Source organism: Oryzias latipes, chromosome 24 (assembly GCF_053564925.1).
Source record: "Oryzias latipes strain Hd-rR chromosome 24, Olatipes_Hd-rR_3.1".
Classification (NCBI taxonomy): Eukaryota; Metazoa; Chordata; class Actinopteri; order Beloniformes; family Adrianichthyidae; genus Oryzias; species Oryzias latipes.
Genome location: NC_136260.1, coordinates 20,529,588 through 20,553,157, shown reverse-complemented (window position 1 = coordinate 20,553,157; position 23,570 = coordinate 20,529,588). Strand labels below are relative to the sequence as shown.

Here is a 23,570-nt window from a genome sequence, read left to right as displayed (position 1 = left end):
ATCGCTTTCAGCCTCTAAAATTAGAATTGAAATATTTCAGCTGAAGCTCCAGAAAGTCCACAAACTCATTTGTCCACGTTTGCTAAATGTAGTTTTAATGCATAAAAACAGAAGACGAGCTCAGAAAGTTGCTGCAAAGTACAAAGGTTTATTTCTTCCATTGCTAATAAAGAAACACTTAGAGCAGCTGAAACTGTTGAAAGCAAGAGTTCAGCCAAAAGGTTTAACTATTGCCGTTTTTAACGCACTAACTCCTCCTGTAAAGGTCTGTGGCTGCTCTGCTCTGCTGCTGGTCCTCATGGCAGCTCACTTTAGCTCACTGTAGCCCACATCGCCGCTCTCTGGGTGAGCCCGACACTCATGAGCAGCTGATTTTCCATCACAGTGAGGCTTCTGCTGAGGTCGAACTACGACTGAGGCTCATGGGAGGGGGGGGGCGGCGGCGGCGGCGGGCGGCTTGATGCCGGTGAACCCCCCCACGTGTCTGCTGTCATCTGGAATAGGCAGCTTGAGGAAGTGTTCCAAAGCCCCGGCGACCTTCTCCGGACAAATGTTGTAGACCGGATGAGTCGGCGCCTGAAAAAGCAGAGCGGGTTTAGAACCGTGAACACGTTCTTCCACGTTCTTCCAACCCTCTGATGAGAACATCAGAAATCTTTTTCTAATAGTGTTTTTGTTCTCTTGTTTTTTCTTTGCACTAAAAACATTTGACCAGTTAATGAATATTTATTTAAACACATTTTACTGAATACATTGATTATTAAAACTTGCAAAAAAAAAAAAAAAATTGCAGCTTGCAATCATAATAAAAAAAGATAATTCCGAACCAAACCGGACATTAGAGGTCCAGCGGGTAACATTTCAATTTAAATGACAGGTTTTAAAGTCACAGATTCGTCATCTTCTCAACTTTTTCTAATTATTCTATCAGATTTGTGCTTCAAAAGAGTCATTTAGTCTACTTCAATAATGAATTCTTCTGAGTCATTTTCTATCATTTCTGCTTCTTTAGGTTCCCTCCTTTCTTTTGTTTTTGTTTAGTCCATTTTAAAATTGTGTTTAAAAATGTTTTCTTCACATATGTGAAGACAATTAAGCTCAAAACTTCATTTCTGAGTTTTTCTTTAATCAATGAACTCCTGCCGCTCTGCAGAAACTATGGCTTATGTCCAAATTTTTCTTCACTACTCATTAGTGCACTAAATAGTGAGTTAGGTATTTTGTAGTGCTGTCTGAATCTACAATTCCAAAATAGAGTGCTCTAGAAATTTTTCAGAAGTCTGTGAAAAACCGGTGTGCATCGATGCTCACTTCATTTATTTAAATGTATTTTTTCAATAAAATATGAACGTTTTCATCTTTGTATTTATAAATGATCGTTGCAAAAATGCTCATATTAATTAGGTTTTCACTTAGTGAATTCAGTGATGTCATATTCCCACATAGTAGTTCGGGATTAGGGAGGGAATTTGGACACAGTCTAAGTCCTAGAAAACAACGCAGGCTTTTTGATTTTGCCTAAAAACGGCATCATCATAACTAAACACTTTGAAAATGGCTTAAAAGAGGATCAGGGTGGGACTTTAAGGGTTTTATTTAGAGCTTCAAACTTGCAGATGAAGTAGAAGAACATGAAATAGTCGGGTTGGAAATTCCCTCACCAGTCGGTTCTCCTCCTTGCCCAGGATGATCTCCTGATGATGGTCCAGGTTTCCGAAGTGCTGTGCTACGGCGAGGCCGCTCAGGCAGTAGCAGGTGTGGTAAAAGTCTCTGGACCTGACCACAAAGAGTCAGAACACAGAATGAAAGGCGTCGTCTGATTTCACAAAGACGGTCCGAGGGCAGATACCGACTTTCCGGGCTTATCCAGCAGACCCCCTGTGGGGTTCTGACAGCACAGGAGGATGTACTCCTGCAAGGCCTTCTGCTCAAACATCCACTGGTTCCGACTCAATTCAGACTCTCCTACAAAGAAAAACGCATCCCATCATCTATTGTATATTCTTTGTCAATAATGCTTTAAATAATCCAGACTGAAAAAGAAGAAAAACTGAAATCATTTATGGAGAAATGCGTCACGTTTTTGTTAAGCAAAGCATCCTCACCCTCTTTGAATAAGGCTCTGTGGAGCAGAGGCAAGACTCCAGCTTGCCAGAAAGAGTAACAGCCGTCCACCAGCTTATTACAGCGGCCCTGAAACCCTCCTTCGAAGCGCATTTGCCTGCTGACCACCCACCTCTGCGGAGACAACACTCACAAACTCAACGCCCCCTACAGGTGAGAGGGGGTCCTGCAGTCGCGTACATTCTGTGTTTGTCCGGTTCGGGCTCCTTTTGTGGTCCAAAAGGCCCAGTTCACATGAAAAAGGAGGGTTGGCTCACCAGTAGGGCTTTCAGATCCAGCATGTGTTCGTTTCCCAGGATGACGAGTGCAGCGGTGCCGCAGAAGGTGTAACCGCCGTGGGCCTCCAGGCCCGGAACTCCACTGAGACCACCTTCCCAGTTCTGACACCTGCAGCACAAAAGACAACCACAAAAAAACTCCTCACAACAAGAAATAATAAAAAAAAGGGGAACAAATGTAGCTTTTCCTGCTGTTGCTGATGTACCTGAGGATCCAGTTGGTGGTATCTTCAAACAGTTTGGGGGTTAGGATGTTTGTAAGTGATGCCACAGACGCCGCACAGTAGGCACTTCTACAAACAGAAATGTAGACGAAACATCAGTCTTAGGCAGAAAAAAAACTACCGTATTTTCCAGGCTTCAGAGCGCACCCGAGTACAAGCCGCACCCCCCAATTTGTAAAGGATAAGTCATTTGGTACACACAAGCCACACCTGTCTACAAGCCACATGTAACGATTTAATTAGTAAGTCACCCATCATTTTGCCCCAAACACAGTACAAATACAAACAGCCTCAGAGAGGGTGAAGTACACAGCGGTTCAGCCTATTTATTTGAAAACACCGTCAAACAGCATGGACCTCACTTCTGCTCACAGCCCCCTCAGTCATCACCCATCTGCTTGCGTGCTCCCTCACCAGCTAACAGCAACATTGGAGCTGTCTAGCCACAGTTTGGAGCCAGACGAGGAAAACTAAGAGGAACGTGGATCTAGTCGTCTAAAGGTGGATGCATCAGAATGGCAGCTCTGTGTATTTTCTACGTCACACATACGCTCTTTTTCAAACTTTTTTTTTTGTTTTGTTCCTGCTTCAGAAGAAAAAATAAAATTCATACTCAGAAATGTGATTTTCCACTTAATTTTCTTTATAGATGTCCTCCATCGTCAGAAAAAGGCCACAATGACACAATTTTCATCAGTGAGTTTGTCTGAAAAAAACACCTTCATGTTTTTTATTTGGGATTAATGCAGACGAATAGAAACTCAAAGAGAGAAAAAAACAGGATCATGTGACCTCTCACCTGACATCCACTTCCCCTCCAACGTGCATCATAAACGAGCCATCCGGCTGCTTCAGCGACCAGAGGAAGTCCAGCAGCTTCTCTCTAAAGGAAAGGAAGGAGATCCTCAGCACATCAAAAAGAAACGCAGCCATGCAGAAGGAAGCCGAGGACAAAACCCGCCATCCCAGTTCGGTCGGAGCAGAGATTTCAAAGGATCGAATCAGACAGAAACGCCATCATGACCGTACCTGTCTATAACACTGTAGGCCTCCTCTGTGCCGATGATGCACAGAGCGTTGACCGCGGCGTAGGTCGGCGCCAGGTGAGCGTACTGACCCGGGCCGCCGGCGAAGCCGCCCGTCGGGCTCTGACAGCGAGCCAGGAACTGACAAACGCTGGAGGGAGGAGTGGGACATTATCACAAAAAACGTTTTATTTCATTTTTATTTTTTAAACTTCCAATATTGTTTATCTGAACCAAATAAAATTATTTTTGAGTGGAAAATAGAAACAAAATAAATGTAATCAAATTGTATTGAATCATACATTAAACTGAACAGGAATCAAACTCTTTTTTGTGATTTGGGTTGTGAAGGAAACAGATGTGCGTTTCTTTCAAAACTAAACAGATTTTATGCATAAAAATGATCAAGAAAAGTCTCTGGAGGTTTCTAAAGGTGTATTCTCAGGGTAAAAACTGGACATTTAATGAATAAGTAGCAGTAGAGGTCAAACTAATGCTGTTTCTGAAGTGACGTTGAATTGAACTCAGCCTGGAAGTGCTTCTGCGGTGAGGCTGAAGGTGCAGATTTTGTTTGTGACTCACTCTGAGGCGACCGTCGCAGGAACAGGCTCCTCCAGCAACTCCAGACTGTGAAGAATCCAGAAGCAAAGCCACGGTCTGCTGGCATCCAGACACTACACAAACACACAGCAATAGTGGAATCAAGACGTTTTCTTAGAATGCTTTGAATTTATGTAAGCATCAATTCAGTGAAGAGAGAGATCACCTCGTAGGCGTCCGATAGGTGACGTAAGCCCTTTTTGAGGTATTGATAGTGCTGATCCCGCAACAACGTTGGTCTTTAAGAGAAAAAAATGTTACGATTAAAAAAATAACAAAAAAAGCAGCAGAAAAAAATAGTAAAGGTCACAACTTCAACAAATTTTGCCGTTTAATTAAAAAGGCTCGATACTTACAAAAAATCTCAAACACCTTCAGATAAAAGTGTTTTTTTCTGCATATTTATTCATTTATAAAACTAAATTTATATAGCTCCAAATCTAATAAATCAAATACTTGCAAAAGTATAAAACAAAATTTATATTCAAAGACTAAAACAAATAACAAATGAATAAAAATGAAACAGAACTATGTTACGAATGCTTTACATGCACTAAACTAAATAGAAAAAGATACACTTTCAACAAAAATGGGAAAAATGATCTGCGGAGGCCTACTTCAACTAACAGGTGTTTTTTACAGCTAAAAATAAAATAAAATAAAACTGTTTTCGTGTCTGTTTCTCCATGTGTTTAAATAATAATGACTGGAAAACACACGATAAAAAGAAAGTTTAAAAAGGAAAAGAAAGCAGACTGAACAACAACAAATGTAAGCAAAAAACTAAACAAATGTGAGCCTAATAGCATGAATTCTGCAGCGTCTCCACCTGCAGTTTCAGTAGAAACCAATCTGAACAGTTGTCATAGAAATGAGCTGAGTCATCCCACTGAGAGGAGATGACAGCTGATAGCGGCGAGGATGACATTTGGCAAACAACGTAGTGAAGAAAAGTGCATGGAAACAGCAATTATGTGAGGCCAACCACCAGCACATCCTGATTGAAAAACAGTGGACACGGAGCCATACTTCTCAGAAACACACACAAAGCCACATGAAAAAAGCAAAACAGGAATCATTTGGCAGAGATCTGCTGTAAAGTATACACACTTTGACATTTAAAGAGCCCATTCTCCGTACTTGCAGGAACTTCAGTTCCTTTTCAGAAATGATGCCTTCAGGTGTCATTTTGGATCATTAAAAGCAGACAAAAACCGCTCAAACAAAAAAAAAAAAGGTTTCCAAATGCAAGGACGGGGTAAATGGCATAAAAAAAATGTTTGATGTGAAAAATGTAGTAAATATTTTTAAAAACCTGCACAGCTGCGGGTTAATACTTGCCGATATCTATCAGATAAAAATCTGAATTTGGATGTTAATTAGCAGGTTAATTAGCTGACCTTAGGTTTCTGCCAAATGGATGTAAATAATAAAAAACAATTATCTGTAACCTGAATCAGAGGGCAAAAACTTTCATTTTGCTTCTCATATTTAAAAAAAAAAGACAACAGTTTAGCCCGCGTAATGCTTCAACCAGGTCAATCTGGACTTAACAGTGATAATGCTTTTAGCAGCCTCCAGAAGTTTCATTTGTCTCTGTGAAAAGGAAAGCTTATCCAGAAAATGTGTACTTACTCAGGTAAGCTATGAATTTGTTTGTAAACACTGATAACTTCTTTAATGCTGGACTCCACCTTTTTCTAGGAAAAAAAGAATAGATTGTGTTATTAATAATAAGATAAATTAATTTATTAAATTAAAATGTCAATCAAAAAATGGGCATGTCATTATCCAGACATCTAAAAGAGCATCTTAACACTGACTTCTATTTGTAAATATGTGGAAAAAAATAATCTATTCTGAATTGATTCTATCAAAAAGAAAATAAATATATAATTTGCTATCATTAGCTATAATTACACAAATACCAAAAAGAGTCATTTCTATTCATCTCTTCTTTGTTTGGTTCTGCCATCAGCTAAAACTGCATTTAATTGTAATATTAAAAGCAAACAAACAAAGTGAATCTTTTCACATTCTCTGGATGTTTATGAGCAGGTATCCTCATCAAAACATGTACCAGATGATGCAAATTCTCCTTTTGAAAACTGAACATAGCATTTGTTTTACAATATAGAAATTTTGTTAAAACGTTGAAAATAATAAAATCTGTTGTTGTTTTTTTTAAATAGGGTAGTTCAAAATAAAATTTATTCAGAAAAATAGATATATTACAGATACACTTAAAATATTTGGGTAGTCAATTACTTTAACACAATTCTTGAATTGGTCATGTTTTTGTTTCTGCTTTTTTAATAAAAAAAACAAGACGTTAGTAGTCCTTCTGACCTTAAAATTGGGTTAAAACATTATTATTATTATTATTATTATTATTATTATTATTAAGTATTTAGTGTGCAGTAGCGCTCTTAAGTAAACTGCTCCAGTCATTGTATTAAAAATGGACTTTAAAAAAATATTGATAGTTGCCTTGAAAGTTTTACAATAACAAGAAGTTAATCCGAATACGGTTTTTATGCTAGCTAAATATAATATACACATATACTATATATGTGGTCAACTGTAAAAGTTAATTTTTTAAATTATTAATTCTGTTTTTATTACAAAAACATGACAGCAGCAAACAACTTTGGCAAAGAAAAAGTTATTTTAAAACAGTCAGACACAGATTCATCAGCTTTGTTAGCCACAGAAGCTAACTAAGCTAATTTGCGGCTTACTTGCTCCACTGAAGTGACTGTCTCCACCCCGTCATCGATAAACGTTTCTGCGGTCAGTTGTTCACTAAAAGACCTCAGAACAGGCGACACGCCGTCCATGGTTAAGACAGGACCCGACGGCAACAGAAAAACGTGGAATGAAGTAGTAATGTCAGTGAAGATGCCTTGTTTTGATACTTCTCTCCACACGCTTCCTGTCTAGTGGCCGGAAGCAAGGGCGGCAGCTGCGGGTGATGCACTACGGCGGGCCTTGATGGACAAACTTCTTCAAAATCGTTATCGCGGAAAAACTGCAGCTCGCCGCCGCTGCATAACCGGTTGTTGGTTGTTGCGTGTGTGCCGGCTGCGTGGCTGCAAACTTTGCATTTATTTTCTTCATCGGTGTTATGGTAAAGTAGCAACGAGGAGACAGAAACCATACGATTTCACCGTTTCTCTGGGTCAAGTGAGACAAGCCAGCAGTACATTGTTAAGATTATTTTTCACAATAAAAGTGGGGAAATATACGTATGTTAATATTGTTCAAGTGGTTAAGTGGCGACTAATTGTTAAACTGATGCAAACTTGATTATTTTCCTTCAATTATAATATATTGTCAAAACATAGAACTGATGAAAACACACATTTTCCCCCTATTTTTCCTCAGCCATCCAGATACTTGGAGATATTACCTTTCTGAAGCCTTAAAACAGTTTGTACCATTGTCCTGCACTCTGAATTGTAGCATTAATTATAAAGCAACAGTAGTAAAACACAAATAGAAGATTGTAATATAATCTAGTTTTTAACATAATCACATTTGAAATATGTTTTTTAATAAACAAAATTGGAAAAAAGAAAACTTCCTCAAAAACAAATATTAATTGCAGACAAACCGTTTGTTTTCTGGTATTTTTGTGCAATGTCAAACTTCAAGTCTATAGGCTATTGTCAACAAAGTAAGGTATACTTAGAGGCCTTAATTAGTTTGCTTTAAAAAAAGCATAATTGCAGACCACTGAACGCTGTTTGACCGTTATTCCTCATGACGAGGCCCACATTTTATGCAGAGAAAGCAGAGAAAATGTCAAATGTTTAATGATGGACTCATTCCAATGCAAAAGCAATGGGAAATTTTGAATAGGACAAGTAAAACAAAGCAAACACCAGAGCTGACAGAAGATTGAGGAACAAATAGAAACATTAATTGATAATAAAAACATTGTTTAAGAACAGAGAGGTGACCATTAAAGACAATATTTACAAAAGTTCACAACAAAGCGGTGAATATGTTTTAAAATGTACTTTTTGTGTCTAAGTTTTCATATATGTAGGATATTAATTTTTTCTATTTTTTTTTTGTAGAAAGCTTGTGAAACGGCATTTACTTTTGCCTTTTTTTTTCAAATCGACAAATTAATTGTGAATTTTTAATCCAATTTTGAAGACAATAAAACACTTTCCGGTTTTATGCTGAAAATCCTCGGCGGAAGCGCACCTTCCCCCCGTCGCTTCGCCTGCGCTCTCCGCCGCACCCACTGGAAGCGCGTCTGTTTTGTTGTGCTGACCGGCCCCGCAGCATCAGCACCGCGGGAGGAGACCGAGCTCAGCCGCGGCCTCATGGGGTTCCTCTGCTGACATGGGAAGGAGGCGGGAAGGGATTTGGCCACTTACTGCCCAGTTAGCCTTTGTCGATATTTGATTCATAAAATTAATAATAATAGCTGAACCTAAAAAAATCCATCATTGCGATCAACAAAACAAAAGCATGGCTAAGCAGTACGACGTGCTCTTCCGACTCCTGCTGCTCGGAGACTCTGGGGTCGGGAAAACATGTTTGTTATGCCGATTCACAGACAACGAATTTCACCCTTCTCACATCTCGACTATCGGTAAGCTTCTGCACCTTCAACCCCCAAATTTATTCATTTATTCTCTTTTTTATAACCCATTATGTGTGTTTTGATGCATGCATTCTTCACATCCCATTCTTCTCTCTTTTTAAGCCAACAAAATGTAATTGTGGCCCCACAAAAATAAATGCATTTTCTTGTAATTCTGATCGATACATTTGTTTGGACAGATGCTCAATACTCATAATTTTTTCATTTGAATACAGTCTCAGTATGCATTCCAGTTCAAACCCATGTCAGGACTTTAAGTTTCAGGTGGTTTGTCAATAAAATGTTTTGTGTTGCACCATGTTTGAGCAACTGCCTCACCTACATTTGTTTATTGACTCTTCAGAGTAAAAGCAGCTTTTCTCAGGCTGGATTAGCAAAATGGGACAGACACACCCACTCACCAGTGCAGGGTCAAATGTCGCTGCCCATCAGGTTGGCAGTCATTTGACACAAAATAAAGAACACAAAATATGGAGTTGAAAAGTTAATGTATTTTCTGCTTTTATTTTGAAATCTGTGTTTTTATAAAACTAGAAGAAGAAAGAACACAAGCTTTTCAATGCCCCTTAGATTTGGAAGATTTTGTTTTCGCAATTCCTTCTCCTTAAAATTCAAAAGCACCCAACATTTTTCTTTAAAAATAAAAAAAAGTCCCTTTTACAAAATTAAACACGTACTTGGATCCTCCTAACTCCTTGAGCATCACAAGGAAGCTACTTGGGGGGGAAAATGTTTGTGTGCAAGCTCACAAAGGTGGCATTTCCTTTGTTGTTCGCACCTTTATTACTGGAATATTGTGAAAATGTGTTTACGTGAATTCCTGGCTCAAGCCGAATGAAATAATATTGCATATGATATGACTATATTAGCAGTGTGGGTGTAGCTAACATAAACCTCCGTTGCCAAGGAAATACAAAAAAAGAACTTTAGGAGATCTTCTAAAAAATTACATATACCTGTTTGTCACCCCCAGGCGACCAAAAAATACCATGGTTGCTATGGAGATCAAACCAACATAAAAGCCACCATTTGGAAAACAGTGTGTTGGTTTTTTTTGTTTTTTTTGAATAAATTTTTAAGTGCAGCTCTGACCGGGGTGCCAGAGGCACAATGGGAGAGTGAGGGGTGTGTAGCAGCCGCTCAGCCAGTGAGGGGGTGGCAAGGCCCCAACATTGCTTTAATTCTTAACTAAAGTTTGGCTGTGTAACAATTGCTGAAATTCCCATAAAAGTAAAAAAAAATAAAACAGTATCACGATTGTAATCAAATGTAAAGTGGGTGTGGGTGTTTTCTTTAATGCTTTTGCGAGGTTTTAGAGGATTTTTCCAGTTGTTACCCAAAAGGTTTGCAAACCTTCTTTTAATTCTATCAGAAAAATGTCTTTTATTTTGAAGTTCTTAGGTAATAACTGCAGAGACCGTCATCCTGCATCGTACCACAGAGCAGAAGGATAAAAAAAAACTCAGAAATTGAGAGAAATGTATCTTCTTTTCCACTAGATAATTCATTAGATCTCATTTAGCAGAAAAAAACTGAAACTTTATAGTTATGCTGACTATATCTCTGTTTTTTTAATGCTTTGGTGTAAAAGTAGGTATTTTTAAATAGCTGTGTACTCGCAAGCATTTGATATATTCAGAGTTTTGCATCCAGCATTGCAGGTGGGCGCAATCCGAATAAGATATCAGAGCAAAACCAGGACAAGACCTTTTATTTTAAATAAAACCAGGTTTCATTTCATTCACTTTTTCACCATAAACATTTATAAAATGTTTGTCATGATTTTTCATCTTTGCTTGGAACTTTAACTCATCCTTTTGCAGTAATTAACTAATTATACATCCAAAAGATTTCTTGTTATCATTTTCAACCTGTTCAATTATTAATTCATGGCCATTTATTTATTTCTAAACCTAAAAAAAAGGGTCTGAAGATGCACTTTCTGATATTTGACTGCATTTCCAATCTAATTCATTATTTTCTAATTTCAGTTTTTAAAAAAACTGACTAAACTAATTGCAAAAATTAAAAAAATCAGACCCCTTTGTTGCAAATGTCTTCTGTTTAAATCAGATTTGTGCCAAATCTGACCTGCTAAGTCTCTTTTTGTTGAGAGATCTTGTTTTATTTCCCAGGTCACGGTTTGTTGGTCTTTAGAGGGCTGTTGAGGTGATTTACGTTTTGGTTCAGGAGCTTTAACCTCGCTCGCCGCAGCCTCGGCGGTCTATTAACCCGACTCCTTTTTGGAGCTCTTTGCTGCCTCCAAAATATCAGCCTGACACACGCCTCTACATCACATCTCAATAAGCTGCTGTCTTCATGGTCACGTCTGCCGTAACGCGCTCGGCCAGCCGCCGCTCGTTCATCTGGAAGGTCAGGCTGTCATCCTGCTGCTGTTTAAGCTTTTGCTGTCAGGATACAGAAAGTCAAGAATCATATTTTTTACCAATGCGTACATCATAAATACTTTAAAGACCCATGAAAATGATGAAAGGTGGGTTTTAGTATGTTCTTTTGTGGACTTTTTCTGATGATAGAAGAGATGAACATTCCATTTCTGAGTATTTCTTTAATTCAAATCGTTGTGAATCAGGAGCAGACGAAAAAGTGCCACTTGACAAAGATCATAGAAAAATACGCTGAGCGGAGCCACAAGCTCCCTGCCCTGCTCCATTCCGATGCATCTAATTGCAACCAAACAGATCCACGAGGGTCTTGGCTTTCCTCCTCCAAGCTGGCGGGAGAGGCTGGAAACAGAGAGCTCAGTTATGGGTGATGGAACGGGGGGCGGGGCTGCTCACAAGTAAATATCTAATGAACTCCTGCCGTTCTGCAGAAACTATGTCCTTGAAAACAACAGTAGTTTTAAAAGACTGTTGGAAAACGCGGAGTGGGCCTTTTAATGATTTGAATGGGGTTTATGAATGTTCCCAGTGCACGCAAAATCCTACAATGAAAACTTGAGAGAGTGGAAGTAGAAAAATGGGGGGTCATGGGGTCAAATTTGGCCACTGTGTTTATTTAATTAAATCACTATATATATATACATATATAAAAAAACAACAAAAAAAAAAAAAACGCCCCTCTCACCCTCCGCGGGTGGTTTCTCCTCCAAGCTCGGGTCCTCTACCAGAGGCCTGGGAGCTTGAGGGTCCTGCGCAGTATCTTAGCTGTTCCTTGCACTGCGCTTTTCTGGACTGAGAGGTCTGAGGTCTTTCCAGGTATCTGTTGTAGCCACTCCTCCAGCTTGGGGGTTACTGCCCCGAGTGCTCCAATTACCACAGGCACCACTGTCACCTTCACTTTCCAGGCTTTCTCCAGTTCTTCTCTGAGTCCCTGGTATTTCTCCAGTTTCTCATGTTCCTTCTTCCTGATGTTCCCATCGCTTGGCACTGCCACATCCACCACAACGGCTTTCCTCTGTTCTTTATCCACCACTACAATATCTGGTTGGTTTGCCATTACCATCCTATCAGTCTGGATCTGGAAGTCCCACAGGATCTTTGCCCTCTCATTCTCTACCACCTTCGGAGGTGTTTCCCATTTTGACCTTGGGGTTTCCAGTTCATATTCTGCACACATGTTCCTGTATATTATTCCAGCCACTTGATTGTGGCGCTCCATGTATGCTTTCCCTGCCAGCATCTTACATCCTGCAGTTATGTGCTGGATTGTTTCAGGGGCCTCTTTGCACAGCCTACACCTTGGGTCTTGTCTGGTGTGGTAGATCTGAGCCTCTATTGCTCTGGTGCTCAGGGCTTGTTCCTGAGCTGCCAGGATGAGCACTTCAGTACTGTCCTGTAGGCCAGCCCTCTCTAGCCATTGGTAGGACTTCTTGATATCAGCCACTTCAGTTATGGTCCGGTGGTACATCCCATGCAGGGGTTTGTCCTTCCATGAGGATCTGTCCTCCAGCACTGTGTCCTCTGCTCTCCATTGCCTCAGACATTCACTGAGCACACTGTCATTTGGGGCCTTGAGCTTGATGTACTCATGCATCTTGGATGTTTCATCCTGGATAGTGGCTTCTACACTCACTAGTCCTCGGCCTCCTTCCTTGCGGCTAGCATACAGTCTCAGTGTGCTGGATTTGGGATGGAACCCTCCATGCATGGTGAGGAGCTTTCGTGTTTTAACATCCGTGGTCTGTATCTCTTCCTTTGGCCATCTTATTATTCCTGCAGGGTATCTGATAACTGGCAGTGCGTAGCTGTTTATTGCCCGGGTCTTATTTTTGCCATTGAGCTGGCTTCTCAGGACTTGCCTTACTCGTTGGAGGTATTTAGCTGTTGCAGCTTTCCTTGTTGCCTGCTCCAGGTTGCCATTTGCCTGGGGAATTCCAAGGTACTTGTAACTGTCCTCGATGTCTGTTATTGTTCCTTCTGGGAGTGAGACCCCTCCTGTGTGGACTACCTTGCCTCTCTTTGTCACCATCCGGCTGCATTTCTCGAGCCCGAATGACATCCCAATGTCAGTACTGTAGATCCTGGTGGTGTGGATCAGGGAGTCAATGTCACGCTCGCTCTTAGCATATAGCTTGATGTCATCCATGTAGAGGAGGTGACTGATGTTGGCCCCATTTCTGAGTCGGTATCCATAGCCAGTCTTGTTGATTATTTGGCTGAGGGGGTTCAGACCTATGCAGAACAGCAGTGGGGACAGAGCATCACCTTGGTATATCCCACATTTGATGGACACTTGTGCAAGTGGCTTCCCATTGGCTTCAAGGGTGGTTTTCCACAGCTTCATCGAGTTTCCTATGAAGGCTCTTAGAGTCCTGTTGATGTTGTACAGCTCCAAGCATTCAGTGATCCATGTGTGTGGCATTGAGTCATAGGCCTTCTTGTAATCAATCCAGGCTGTGCACAGGTTGGTGTGTCGTGACTTGCAGTCTTGGGCGACTGTTCTGTCGACCAGGAGTTGGTGTTTGGCTCCTCTGGAGTCTCTAACAATGCCCTTCTGTGTGTTACTCATGAATTGATCCATGTGCCTGTTTATCTTGGTTGCAATGATGCCTGACATGAGCTTCCATGTTGTGGACAGACAGGTTATTGGCCGGTAGTTGGATGGGATTGCACCCTTTGAGGGATCCTTCTGGATCAGGATCGTTCGCCCTTCCGTTAGCCATTCGGGGTGAGTCCCATCCCTAAGCAGCTGGTTCATTTGTGCTGCCAGGCGCTCGTGGAGTGCGGTAAGCTTCTTTAGCCAGTAGGCATGTATCATGTCAGGGCCCGGTGCTGTCCAGTTCTTCATACCTGAGACTCTTTCTTGGATGTCAGCCACTGTGATGGTTACTGGATTCTGTTCAGGGAGGTTGCTATGTTCTTTTCTCAGAGAGACCAGCCACTGGGCATTGCTGTTATGTGCTGTCTCTTTCTCCCACATACTTTTCCAGTACTGTTCAGTTTCCAGCCTTGGTGGGTCTGCTCGGCTGTTTTGACCCTGCCACTGAGCGTACACTTTTGCAGGTTGAGTTGCGAAGAGCCTGTTTATTCGTCTGGCTTCATTGTCTCTTGTGTACCTCTTTAGGCGGCTGCTCAAGGCTAGGAGCCTTTGTTTGGCAGTTTCCAGTGCTTCAGGTATGGACATCTGGCTGTATCTCTTAGGTACTTGCTTTCTCATTGTACCTCTTTGAGCCTCTGTCAGCTTACTCACATCCTTCCGAGTTGCCTTGATTTTGGCCTCTAACCGTTGCTTCCATGGTGGGTACTGTTTTCTTCCATGGTTGCTCTTATAGCCAAGCATCTCAAGGATCACTGCTGCTGAAGTGTAAACCAGTTCATTGGTTTCTGTGATGGTTGTGGTAGGAATTGCCCTCAATGCTTCATTCACAGTTTCCAGTAGACTTTCAGGCGGTCCATCACTTAACCGTTGTAGCTGGTGTCGGGGTTGCCTAGTGTTCATTGTAGACATGATCTTGTCTTTCAGGTCAGTTGCTGCCTCGCTCAGTGTAATTGTGGTTGTTGGGGCTGTGTACCCAATCTCAGGGTCTCTGACCTGTTGCTCTGGCTCTCCCGTGGCATTGTATTGTATTGCTTCAATCTCAAGTTGTGATAGGCGTTGCCGTTTGTGGATGTTAGAGCACTGGGCTACCAGTTGTTTGGCAGTTAGCCCTGATTGTGGGTTTCGAAGCATCCATTCATTCCACATTCTCTGCATGTAACCCCTCTGGGTGGGATTACTTGAGTAGTAGCATTCTAACAGAACCTTGTTCTCACATCTAGTCCATTTCCGTCTTGTTCCAGTAGCCCACTTTCCATCAGGGTGCTCTGGTCCCTCAGCACCTGACGCAGACCTTGTTTGGCCGGGCGACGTCTGAGCCGGCATGACATGTGGTTCATTGTCTCTCATGTTGTGAGGTAGGCGGTAGCGTTAAGGGTCTCGCCCAAGGACCCTCACTGGGTGATGTTAATTCCCCGTTATTGTTATGGTAATTGACCCATTTCCATTGTCATGGTAATTGCCCCATTTTTCATTGCCATTAATTGTTCATTCCGCCCTGGGAATCGAACCCGGGTTTCCTGCATGACAGTCCTGCACCTTACCAACCGAGCTACCCAGCCGGCTGTATATATATATATATACATATATATATATATATACATATATATAAATATATATATATATATACATATATACATCTGTGTGCCGCAGATGTCGACTCACAGAGTTGGAATTGCACCCTGTTGGTTGTGATTGGTTGCCATGGAAACCTTTCCTGGAGGAAAATTCCAATCCAGAAGTTCTTTAAGTTATGTTAATAAAACTCTTCCACCTTTGTGCCCCACTCCTCATGATCACAACCCCCCCCCCCCCCCACCGTGCAGGGTAGCAGGCTTTTGTGAGCTCCCCCCTCTTCCCTCCATCCAAACCGATCGATCGTCCTCGGCGTGATTCCCGCTGCTTCAGGTGGCAGGTTCATTCAGATCAAGAGCTAAGTGATTAAAGGGTGCAGCAGAGGCCCCGAGGCTGTGCTTCTTCTATCGAATTAGTCTCATTTTGGAGGAAAAACAAACAAATTTGTCCTTTTAAGTATCTGTGAATCCGACGTGGCTGCAGTTAGTGATTTAATGCTTTTATTTTGAAAGTTGTGTCTGGTTTTCCTAACAAACCGCCATTGTGTGTTTGTGTTTTGCTGGTGACTGAGCCGGTCAGTCGCTATGAAGACATCTGAACCAGATCTTCTCTCGTGCAGGAGTCGACTTCAAAATGAAGACGCTGGTAATAGATGGAGTCAAAGTACGCATTCAGATATGGTGAGAAGATGAATGGAAAGCCTCCATTTCTGTTTGTGTTTTTTTATTATTTTAATGTCTATAAATTGTGATGGTTCTTTTTTTTCTATATAAATTAGGTTTGCAGCAAAGGAAGGGACATTCAAATATACTAAAAGAACCAGTCTCTTAGCGTTCTACACTCAATTGGCATTTATTTTTGATGTTTTTGAGGCAAATTTAGTAAAAAAAAGTATTTATTTATTCATTTTTTTGAAAAGATAAATACTTGTTAAAGTTGTTGAGGAGGACGACAAAGTAAAGATTCAAATATTTATTTATTTTTTGCATTAGAAATCTGATTTTTACTGGATTTTTCTATGCATAAAAAATAATAAAATGGTGTTTATCTGATACAGAGATGGTGCGCAAATTAGTGTTAATGCTTTAAAGACAAACGAGTAAAAATTAGAATTTTTTTAGACTTGTTTTGAACGCATCTAAGTAATAGAACATAAATGTATATCTGTTTTCCAGGGACACTGCAGGCCAGGAGCGGTACCAGACCATCACCAAGCAGTACTACAGACGAGCACAGGTGGCTGAATCTGAGCCTTCCGTCGCCGGTTCTGCTCCCGCCCACCCGCTGTTAATGTCACGCTGCCGGCGGGAGCGCCACCGATCCAAATCCAATCTGTTTCTGACGTTACATTCGTTACGGCTACAAGAATAACTCGGGCTCAGTCCTTGTTCCAATTAAGATCAGCGTGTGAGGAGAGTCATCCTTTCCAAAGGATGTGAAGTTTTCCAGGAGGGGACGTTTTTATGTTTGGAGACATATTTCTATCCTGGTCCAATTTCAGTTAAATATCAGTGTAGGAAGAGGCTGAAATGTGATCCAAAATTACAGGAAAAAAGGCTGAGGATGTGTGTCTTTTTCAGGGGATCTTTCTGGTGTATGACATCACCAGTGAGCGATCTTTCCAGCACATCATGAAGTGGGCTAGTGATGTGGACGAGGTGAGTCATGAAAAAACAACAACAAGGGAGGCGTCTTCTGCTGATATTTCAAAGTGACGGATCTGAGCGTGCAGAACCGGAGCTTTAGGTTTGATTATAGAGCTAAATATATGATTATAGAATATAATATTCCTATAGCGATAATTTAGCCGTTATGAACACAATTTCCTCTTTAAATCTGTCTCAATGTGTCGTCTGAGGATCTCCTTCATCATTTTAATCATGTTAACATTTCCCTCTGCCTTCAGTTGACATTTCAATCTGAACATATTGCAGTATGCTCCTGATAAGGTCCAGAAGATCCTTGTGGGTAACAAGTCAGATGATGTGGACAAGAGGCAGGTGGCCACTGAGCAAGGAGTCAAGGTGAGTCAAAGAGCCAAAATTCACAAATATTCAAGCTCTGAACCGCTGATTTTTATCATTAATCCTAGCGAATGGAAGATATTAGGTTATAAAAAGGGATGCACATCATATTTTTTGGCCTGGTTCTCAAAGGAGGACCACCTCACAGTAGGAACAAAATAGAATAATGCGTGGATCATTTAACATATACTCTAATTTTTCAAAAACATGACTGTATAACTCGGTTGTGTCTATCAAAAGCTGGATGGCTGACGTTTTTATGTGTGAAAAGGCGCCGTTTTTGTGAGATTTTCCTGGCGTGTCTTGCACCACATCCGTCATCTGTTTGCAGCCAGTTGATCTCCTGCAGCCGCTTCCTTTGCCGCAAATTTCTTTGAAGGTGGAGGTGGGTGGAGGAACACCGCAAAAAAAAAGTCCGTCTTCCTCCAGGAAATCTCAAAATCCCACTGATCGTTTTTTTAAAACAATTTTCAAAACGTTCCTTTAAAGTAGGATTATGCTGTTTTTAGGCCAAATTAAGAAAGCTGTCATAGTTTCTGCTGAGCGGCAGTAGTTCATTAGAAATTCACCTCAGAGTTGTGGGGTAAACGGTTGGTTGGTGTGGAGTAAGCCTGCCCATACTTCCCATCATCTGTCCGTCTACATTCTCTCCTGATAGCTTTCAGCCCCTAACATTATTAAAGCGATTTTGGAGCCGTACCCTTTTGATCCAGAGCTCAGACGAGGGAAAACGAAGACCTACATAGATCTATTTGTCCGCAAATGGACGCATTGGATTTGGGCGGAGCAGGGAGCTTGTGCCTCACCTGGCATTTTTTTTACGTCTTAAACACGTCATATAATTTTGTCTGTTCCTGATTCACAGTCGGGGAAAAAACAAAAACTCAGAAATGACATTTTCAGCATAACTATCTCCACATGTCATCCATATTCAACCATGAATGACATAAAAACACAATTTTGCATGCATGCTGCTACTTTTCATCCTGCGCAATTTTATTTATTTTACTTTATTTTTTTACAGCACCTGTGCCCCCCTGACTATAAATAATGACGCTCAAATGCACAGTTGGGGGTAATCGGAAGACAAGGATCATTAACATCTACATTTCACATCTTCATTTTGGCTACATCAAAATCTCAATTTCCCATCAAATCTGGAAAAATGTTTGAATTAAAGCTTCACTGTTTAGTTCCATTAAATCGGATCAGAATCAGCTGTTCCTTTCATCGCACTTGGTTGAATTGAAATGTTTAGAAAAAGTTTCAATAAATCCAATTGTTTTGTGCTCCAGCTGGCTCAGAATTATGGGATGGACTTCTTTGAGACAAGTGCCTTCACCAACCATAATATCACAGAGGTGAGGTGAAAGGAAGACGCAGAAACGGCCCGATAGAACGTTAGAAGAAAGGATGACTCCACCTCTTCCTCTGTTTCAGACTTTTACACGGCTTGCTGAGCGAGTCCTGGCAGCCAATAAGAAAGACCTGGACCTTCTCCGGATGTCCCTCAACGATGAGCTTAACCTCGCCGCTCTGGAGGAGGAGGAGGGGCTCCGCGATGGAGCGGCTGGCGACCAACAAAAACAATGCTGGTGTTAAGGAAAATAGTGGGTTTTGGTATAGTGATGGCATTTTGTGGATGGTTGGTTGAACTTTCTCAGTTTAAGAATGTTTAAATTAAATTTGGTTTAATGCAGATACTTGTACTTGAAGATTTGGCTCTTAATTAAAAAAGCATTTTTTTAATTTAACAATTGGTTTCTTTCATGGATTAAATTTTTTCTTGTTTCAGCTCAATGGTCTGAAAGCAGTGCCACGTTTTGGCCACAAGAGGGCACCACCTACATTGCAAAACAGCGTAAAAAAAAAGCACATTCTGAGGACGATTCTGTGTTTTCCACTTTCTCTTGGTGTCTGTTGTAACTGCAGCTGCCTTTAGACCACTGTTGTGTTTTCTTTAAACCAATTTGCAGCTGGTAAACAGTCATGTGCCCCCGCCTGGGGCACTGCAAGAAGATATGGCAAAACTATTCAGGTTCCCTGTAGCAAAACAGAAGGTATTTTTCTATGTTCTGTCTGTGGAAACTGGATTGATAACTGCCTGTATTGCATTGTAAATAATAAAAGCGTTATAGATTATTAAGGTCACTTGGATACCCTTTTTTCTAATATAGAGGGGCGCATGTAAAGTATTTACTTTGTGAAAATTTTTGTTAGTTTTTTCTGTCCTTTCTCCCCAGGTCGAGTTATTTTCCCCTCGCAGTTTCTCCGAGGGGCAACTGGGATCTTTGCATGTGATACTCTGCTTTTTTTTTTTTTTTTAACTCTGATAGCAACTTCAGTGAAGTTTTTACTCGTTTGACTGAAATCAAAAATAGCATACTAGACCAGAGTTGCCTCTTGAAGGGTTTACACAGAATGACCATCATATATAAGAGGAACACAATGTACATTTTTCCAACTTTATATGCCTAAAAAGATACTGAAAGAAAGCAAGTGTTAACCTGTGCTGTGTGTCAATGGCAGTATGATGTAAACTCTAGAGAAAACACAGTTGTTTTTCTGGAATCTGTTCACTTATTTGTGGAATAAACGTATTTTTTGGATATGTATGCGAAATGCTACTGCTTGAAAACAGTTGTCACATGTTTATGAGTAAATTCCTGCAGATAGAAGCAAGCGTTGTGCTTTTTTTTGGGGTGAAATTTGGAGATCTACCTGGCAGAAGTACCTTACTAAAGGTTTATTTTACCTTTATATATCCAGACAAGACAGATTAAGAACAATTTTCTTATTTTCCATGGACCAGAAAATGTGAAACAAACAAAAAACATCCACAATAACAGGTCTGATATCATTTAACTGCAGTACAACAGTATTTTTTTTTAAAACAAAACATTTCTTTTGAACGAAAAGCATCCATTTTTGTAAACCACTCCAGTCTCTGGCTGCAGACTGAAAAGATGGAGAACCAAATGAGGCTCGATTTACCGGATACATTTGACAGAGCAGCTGTTGCAAACCGGGAAATCAGGCGTGTCCAAAGTCCGGTCCAAGTTCAAATTGTTCTTCTGCCACAATCTAGCTCATTTCTCAAACATCAACTGGGAATCAAAATAGACAGGAAAGCGGAAATTACCATATTTTTTAATGAAATATGAAAAAACTGTGTCTAATCCGCCTAGAGTCTGTGGCCGTTCTCAAGGAGTTCATTGGTATTTAATACAAGCAAACTCTGAATGAGCCAAACATTGACAGTAATTTTGCTGGAAAGGTATTGGTTTTCTATGTGGAAAAAATGAAATGTTATTGTAGTAAAAGTGTTCAGTCCGAGTCAGATTTTTCTATAAGCATCATTATGACAGAGAAGCTAAGGTCACATCTCAGTTATCCGGATGTTAGAACATTCCCCTTTTAGTGTGGGGGCTTTTTTTCTTTTTCTTGAATTAATGCTTTGTTTTCCCCTTTCTAACAGAAATAATTTAATAGGTTGTTGTTCATCGCCTCATCTGAGCTGTTAAAGTTGTGAACTCATTAGAGCTTTTTTGGCGACATCACCACGATGATGAATATTCATGCGGAGCTGTTGTCTGTGCGAGAGATGCGACAGCTCATGAGGCGCAGACACTCGAGCTGCCCTGCATACTCATGTACAGCGCATGCATATGCATCGTGTGCATCGTCTGCACGCAGGGAGGAGGTAGGTTTAAAAGATGCAGTTGTTGTGATGCAGTCTGAACGGGTGTCTGAAACTCCACAATGTTAAAAAAAAATACTACATGCTTGAAAAAAGGGTTTTGTTTTGAAAAAAATACTTATTTTCTTCACTGCATCATTCAAAATCACGGTTCTATATAAAACAGCTTCTATAAACAGGTTGAACACAATAATCCTCACAATACAAAAGATCTTTGAAAAGAGGTTGACAGTTGTTTTAGTGATTTACAAATGACCAGTTCTGAGCTCTCAGCAAAAAACGATTCAAAAAAGCTTCACTTGAAACTCGCATATTCTTGCAACATGCTCCTCAATCTGATGAATGATGAAAGTTTATTATAAACAAAGGAATAAGAAGCAGCTGATCTTTAAGCACCATGGAATGAAGCACGAGGGTGGTAGTATCATGATGCGGGGCTGCTCGGCTGCAGAAGGTGCCTCCAATGAGATTTTGTTTTTTTAACTTACTGTTTGGTTCACAAAAACAGAATATGCCTGCTTAAATCTGAACTTTGAACCCAAACTGCATCGTCAAATTTTAACCGAATGCATTTCCAAGTAAAAATGTTTGCTTTATTTTCATGGATTTGATTGAAGTTACACTATTAGAATAACAAAAATGGTTGCAAATGATTCTTATTTTCCCTTTTAAGGCATGAAGTTCATCAAGATGACAATAGAAGATTGCAGGTAAAACTGTGTTTAACAGCTGACAGGAGTCTGGAACAACAAACTGCACCTTGCACATCCTCATTGTTCACCACTGTTTATTATTACTGTTCTTGCACATTTAGAATTTGCACGACATCTTTTTTTTAGATAGTTATATTTTTATTAATGTTCGTGAATTTTCAGTTTCCTGTATGTATCCTACTTCCTATCTTTATTTTATTTTATTTAACTTAACCTTGGCATTTGGAGCAGACAGTAAAATAAAAATGTCATTGTGCAGGGAAACCTGTTTCTTACTGTGCACATGACAATAAACCTTTTGAATCTTGAATCTTAATAGAATGGCAGCATCCCTTCCTGCTACACTGCATCATTTTACCCGGTAATTCAACAAGGAGTGTCAAAAAGTAGTAATTCTTGATTTGAAAACATTTTTTAACATGAAAGTTTCATGTGAATGCAGGAAAAGTTGATAATGTCAGTCATTATATGTTAAAGACCCTCTCTGGTGAAAATTGTGTTTCTGGTGTTGTCTGCATGTTCTTGTGGCATTTTAAAGAAAATTAAGCCTAAAACTGCATTTCTGAGTATTTCGTTATTTAAATTGTTGTGAATCAGGAACAAATGAAAAAAGTGGGGTTTAGTAAAGAGCTTATTTGCGGCTGGACGGGCCACAAGGTCGCTGCTCTGCTCCATTCTGATGCATCCAGTTGCAGACGAATAGATCCATTTGCTTTTTGGTTATTCTCATCTGAGCTGGAATCTGAATCAGAACTGCAGCGCAGGATTTTTCCCATATTGCTCGCCATTGTTGTTACACGGTTAATATTAGGTTGGGGTTGTGAGAGGCTTAACTCCATAACTCTGAGGCAAATTTCTAAAGAACTACGACTGCTCTGCAGAAACTATGGACAAGAAAACGACACAGGTTTTTAAATATTGGCTAAAAACAGCATGATCATAATTAACACTTTGAAAATAGATCAATAGATAAAGCTTCTTTCAGTGTTTTAAGGGAAAACGTGAAAATCTTTTGCTGGTTTTAAACGGCAAATGTAAACATAAAATACTTTTTTGTTATCTGATCTTTTGCTCAGACGAAAATAGCAGAGAAAGCTCGAAAAGACAAATTGAAGCAAAGTTTGCCTTCAGGGTTTAAAAAAAAGGTGTAAACATCACACAACATTAGACAGGTTTTTCGGAGGGAAGTTTAGTCTCTAATTCATTTTAAAACTTAGAAGTGTACAACTATTCCTGAGAGACCTACTTCAATCATGTTTTTTAAACGCATTCCCAGCAGTCTTCCAATTCAGATGATGCCGTTTGCAGCCCAAATCAATCATTTTTAAGCTTAATTTTCCTTATTGATGTCCTTCATCATCTGAAATAATAAAACAAACTGTTTTATTTTCTTATTTGCATACTGTTATCGTAAATGCTATAAAGCATTCCATCCATTGTTTTCCTGTTTCTCTTTCTTTCTTTCTTTGTTGTAGTGTCTTCCGCCATTTTTTCCCGCTTAACTCTTTCTACAATTTTTCCGCTTTTGGTCCTTCAAATCCTTGAACTTTTCAAGATATTCCAGGATTTTTGCTTCCATTGAAATACATAGGGAATCCTAGAATCCTTGCTTCTCTCTGTGGTGCAGAAGCTCGCTGGTTCGATTCCCGGCGCTTGCATTTTTCATAAATCAATCTTTTTTT

The 23,570-nt window shown here is 40.2% G+C and overlaps 2 protein-coding genes across 5 annotated transcripts; one reads left to right on the top strand and one right to left on the bottom strand.

Annotated features, from left to right (window-relative positions):
• Nucleotides 1-128: 128 nt before the first annotated feature.
• On the bottom strand, nucleotides 129-7,435 carry fntb (farnesyltransferase, CAAX box, subunit beta). The gene is made up of 12 exons (XM_004083407.5): nucleotides 6,993-7,435; nucleotides 5,887-5,951; nucleotides 4,418-4,490; nucleotides 4,234-4,325; nucleotides 3,656-3,802; nucleotides 3,426-3,509; nucleotides 2,609-2,695; nucleotides 2,382-2,511; nucleotides 2,106-2,238; nucleotides 1,854-1,965; nucleotides 1,662-1,776; nucleotides 129-576 (listed from the first exon to the last, which is right to left on the bottom strand). The coding sequence occupies exons 1-12, from the start codon at nucleotides 7,089-7,091 to the stop codon at nucleotides 421-423; spliced, it is 1,293 nt and encodes a 430-aa protein (XP_004083455.1). The 5' UTR covers nucleotides 7,092-7,435; the 3' UTR covers nucleotides 129-420.
• A 1,098-nt stretch (nucleotides 7,436-8,533) lies between these two features.
• LOC101160374 (ras-related protein Rab-15) lies at nucleotides 8,534-20,113 on the top strand. Of its 4 annotated transcripts, none has more exons than XM_011491491.4 (8): nucleotides 8,545-8,863; nucleotides 16,071-16,131; nucleotides 16,627-16,687; nucleotides 17,032-17,109; nucleotides 17,386-17,475; nucleotides 18,771-18,836; nucleotides 18,916-19,085; nucleotides 19,271-20,087. In XM_011491491.4, the coding sequence occupies exons 1-7, from the start codon at nucleotides 8,740-8,742 to the stop codon at nucleotides 19,075-19,077; spliced, it is 642 nt and encodes a 213-aa protein (XP_011489793.1). In that variant the 5' UTR covers nucleotides 8,545-8,739; the 3' UTR covers nucleotides 19,078-19,085; nucleotides 19,271-20,087. The 4 variants fall into 4 exon arrangements, with proteins under 4 accessions (XP_004083456.1, XP_011489793.1, XP_011489792.1 ...); XM_011491490.4 differs by having other exon boundaries at nucleotides 18,916-19,120; nucleotides 19,271-19,409; XM_004083408.5 differs by having other exon boundaries at nucleotides 8,534-8,863; nucleotides 18,916-20,113.
• Nucleotides 20,114-23,570: the final 3,457 nt, after the last annotated feature.

Excerpts from the sequence above, each read along its gene's own strand:
- fntb (XM_004083407.5), bottom strand. The coding sequence starts at position 7,091 with ATGGACGGCGTGTCGCCTGTTCTGAGGTCTTTTAGTGAACAACTGACC. Across the intron at positions 4,491-5,886 it reads CAAATTCATAGCTTACCTGA|ACCAACGTTGTTGCGGGATC; the intron begins GTAAGTACACAT and ends TTTCTCTTAAAG. Across the intron at positions 2,696-3,425 it reads GGAGGGGAAGTGGATGTCAG|AAGTGCCTACTGTGCGGCGT; the intron begins GTGAGAGGTCAC and ends TTCTGTTTGTAG.
- LOC101160374 (XM_004083408.5), top strand. The coding sequence starts at position 8,740 with ATGGCTAAGCAGTACGACGTGCTCTTCCGACTCCTGCTGCTCGGAGAC. Across the intron at positions 16,688-17,031 it reads AGTACTACAGACGAGCACAG|GGGATCTTTCTGGTGTATGA; the intron begins GTGGCTGAATCT and ends TGTCTTTTTCAG. Across the intron at positions 17,110-17,385 it reads GGGCTAGTGATGTGGACGAG|TATGCTCCTGATAAGGTCCA; the intron begins GTGAGTCATGAA and ends AACATATTGCAG.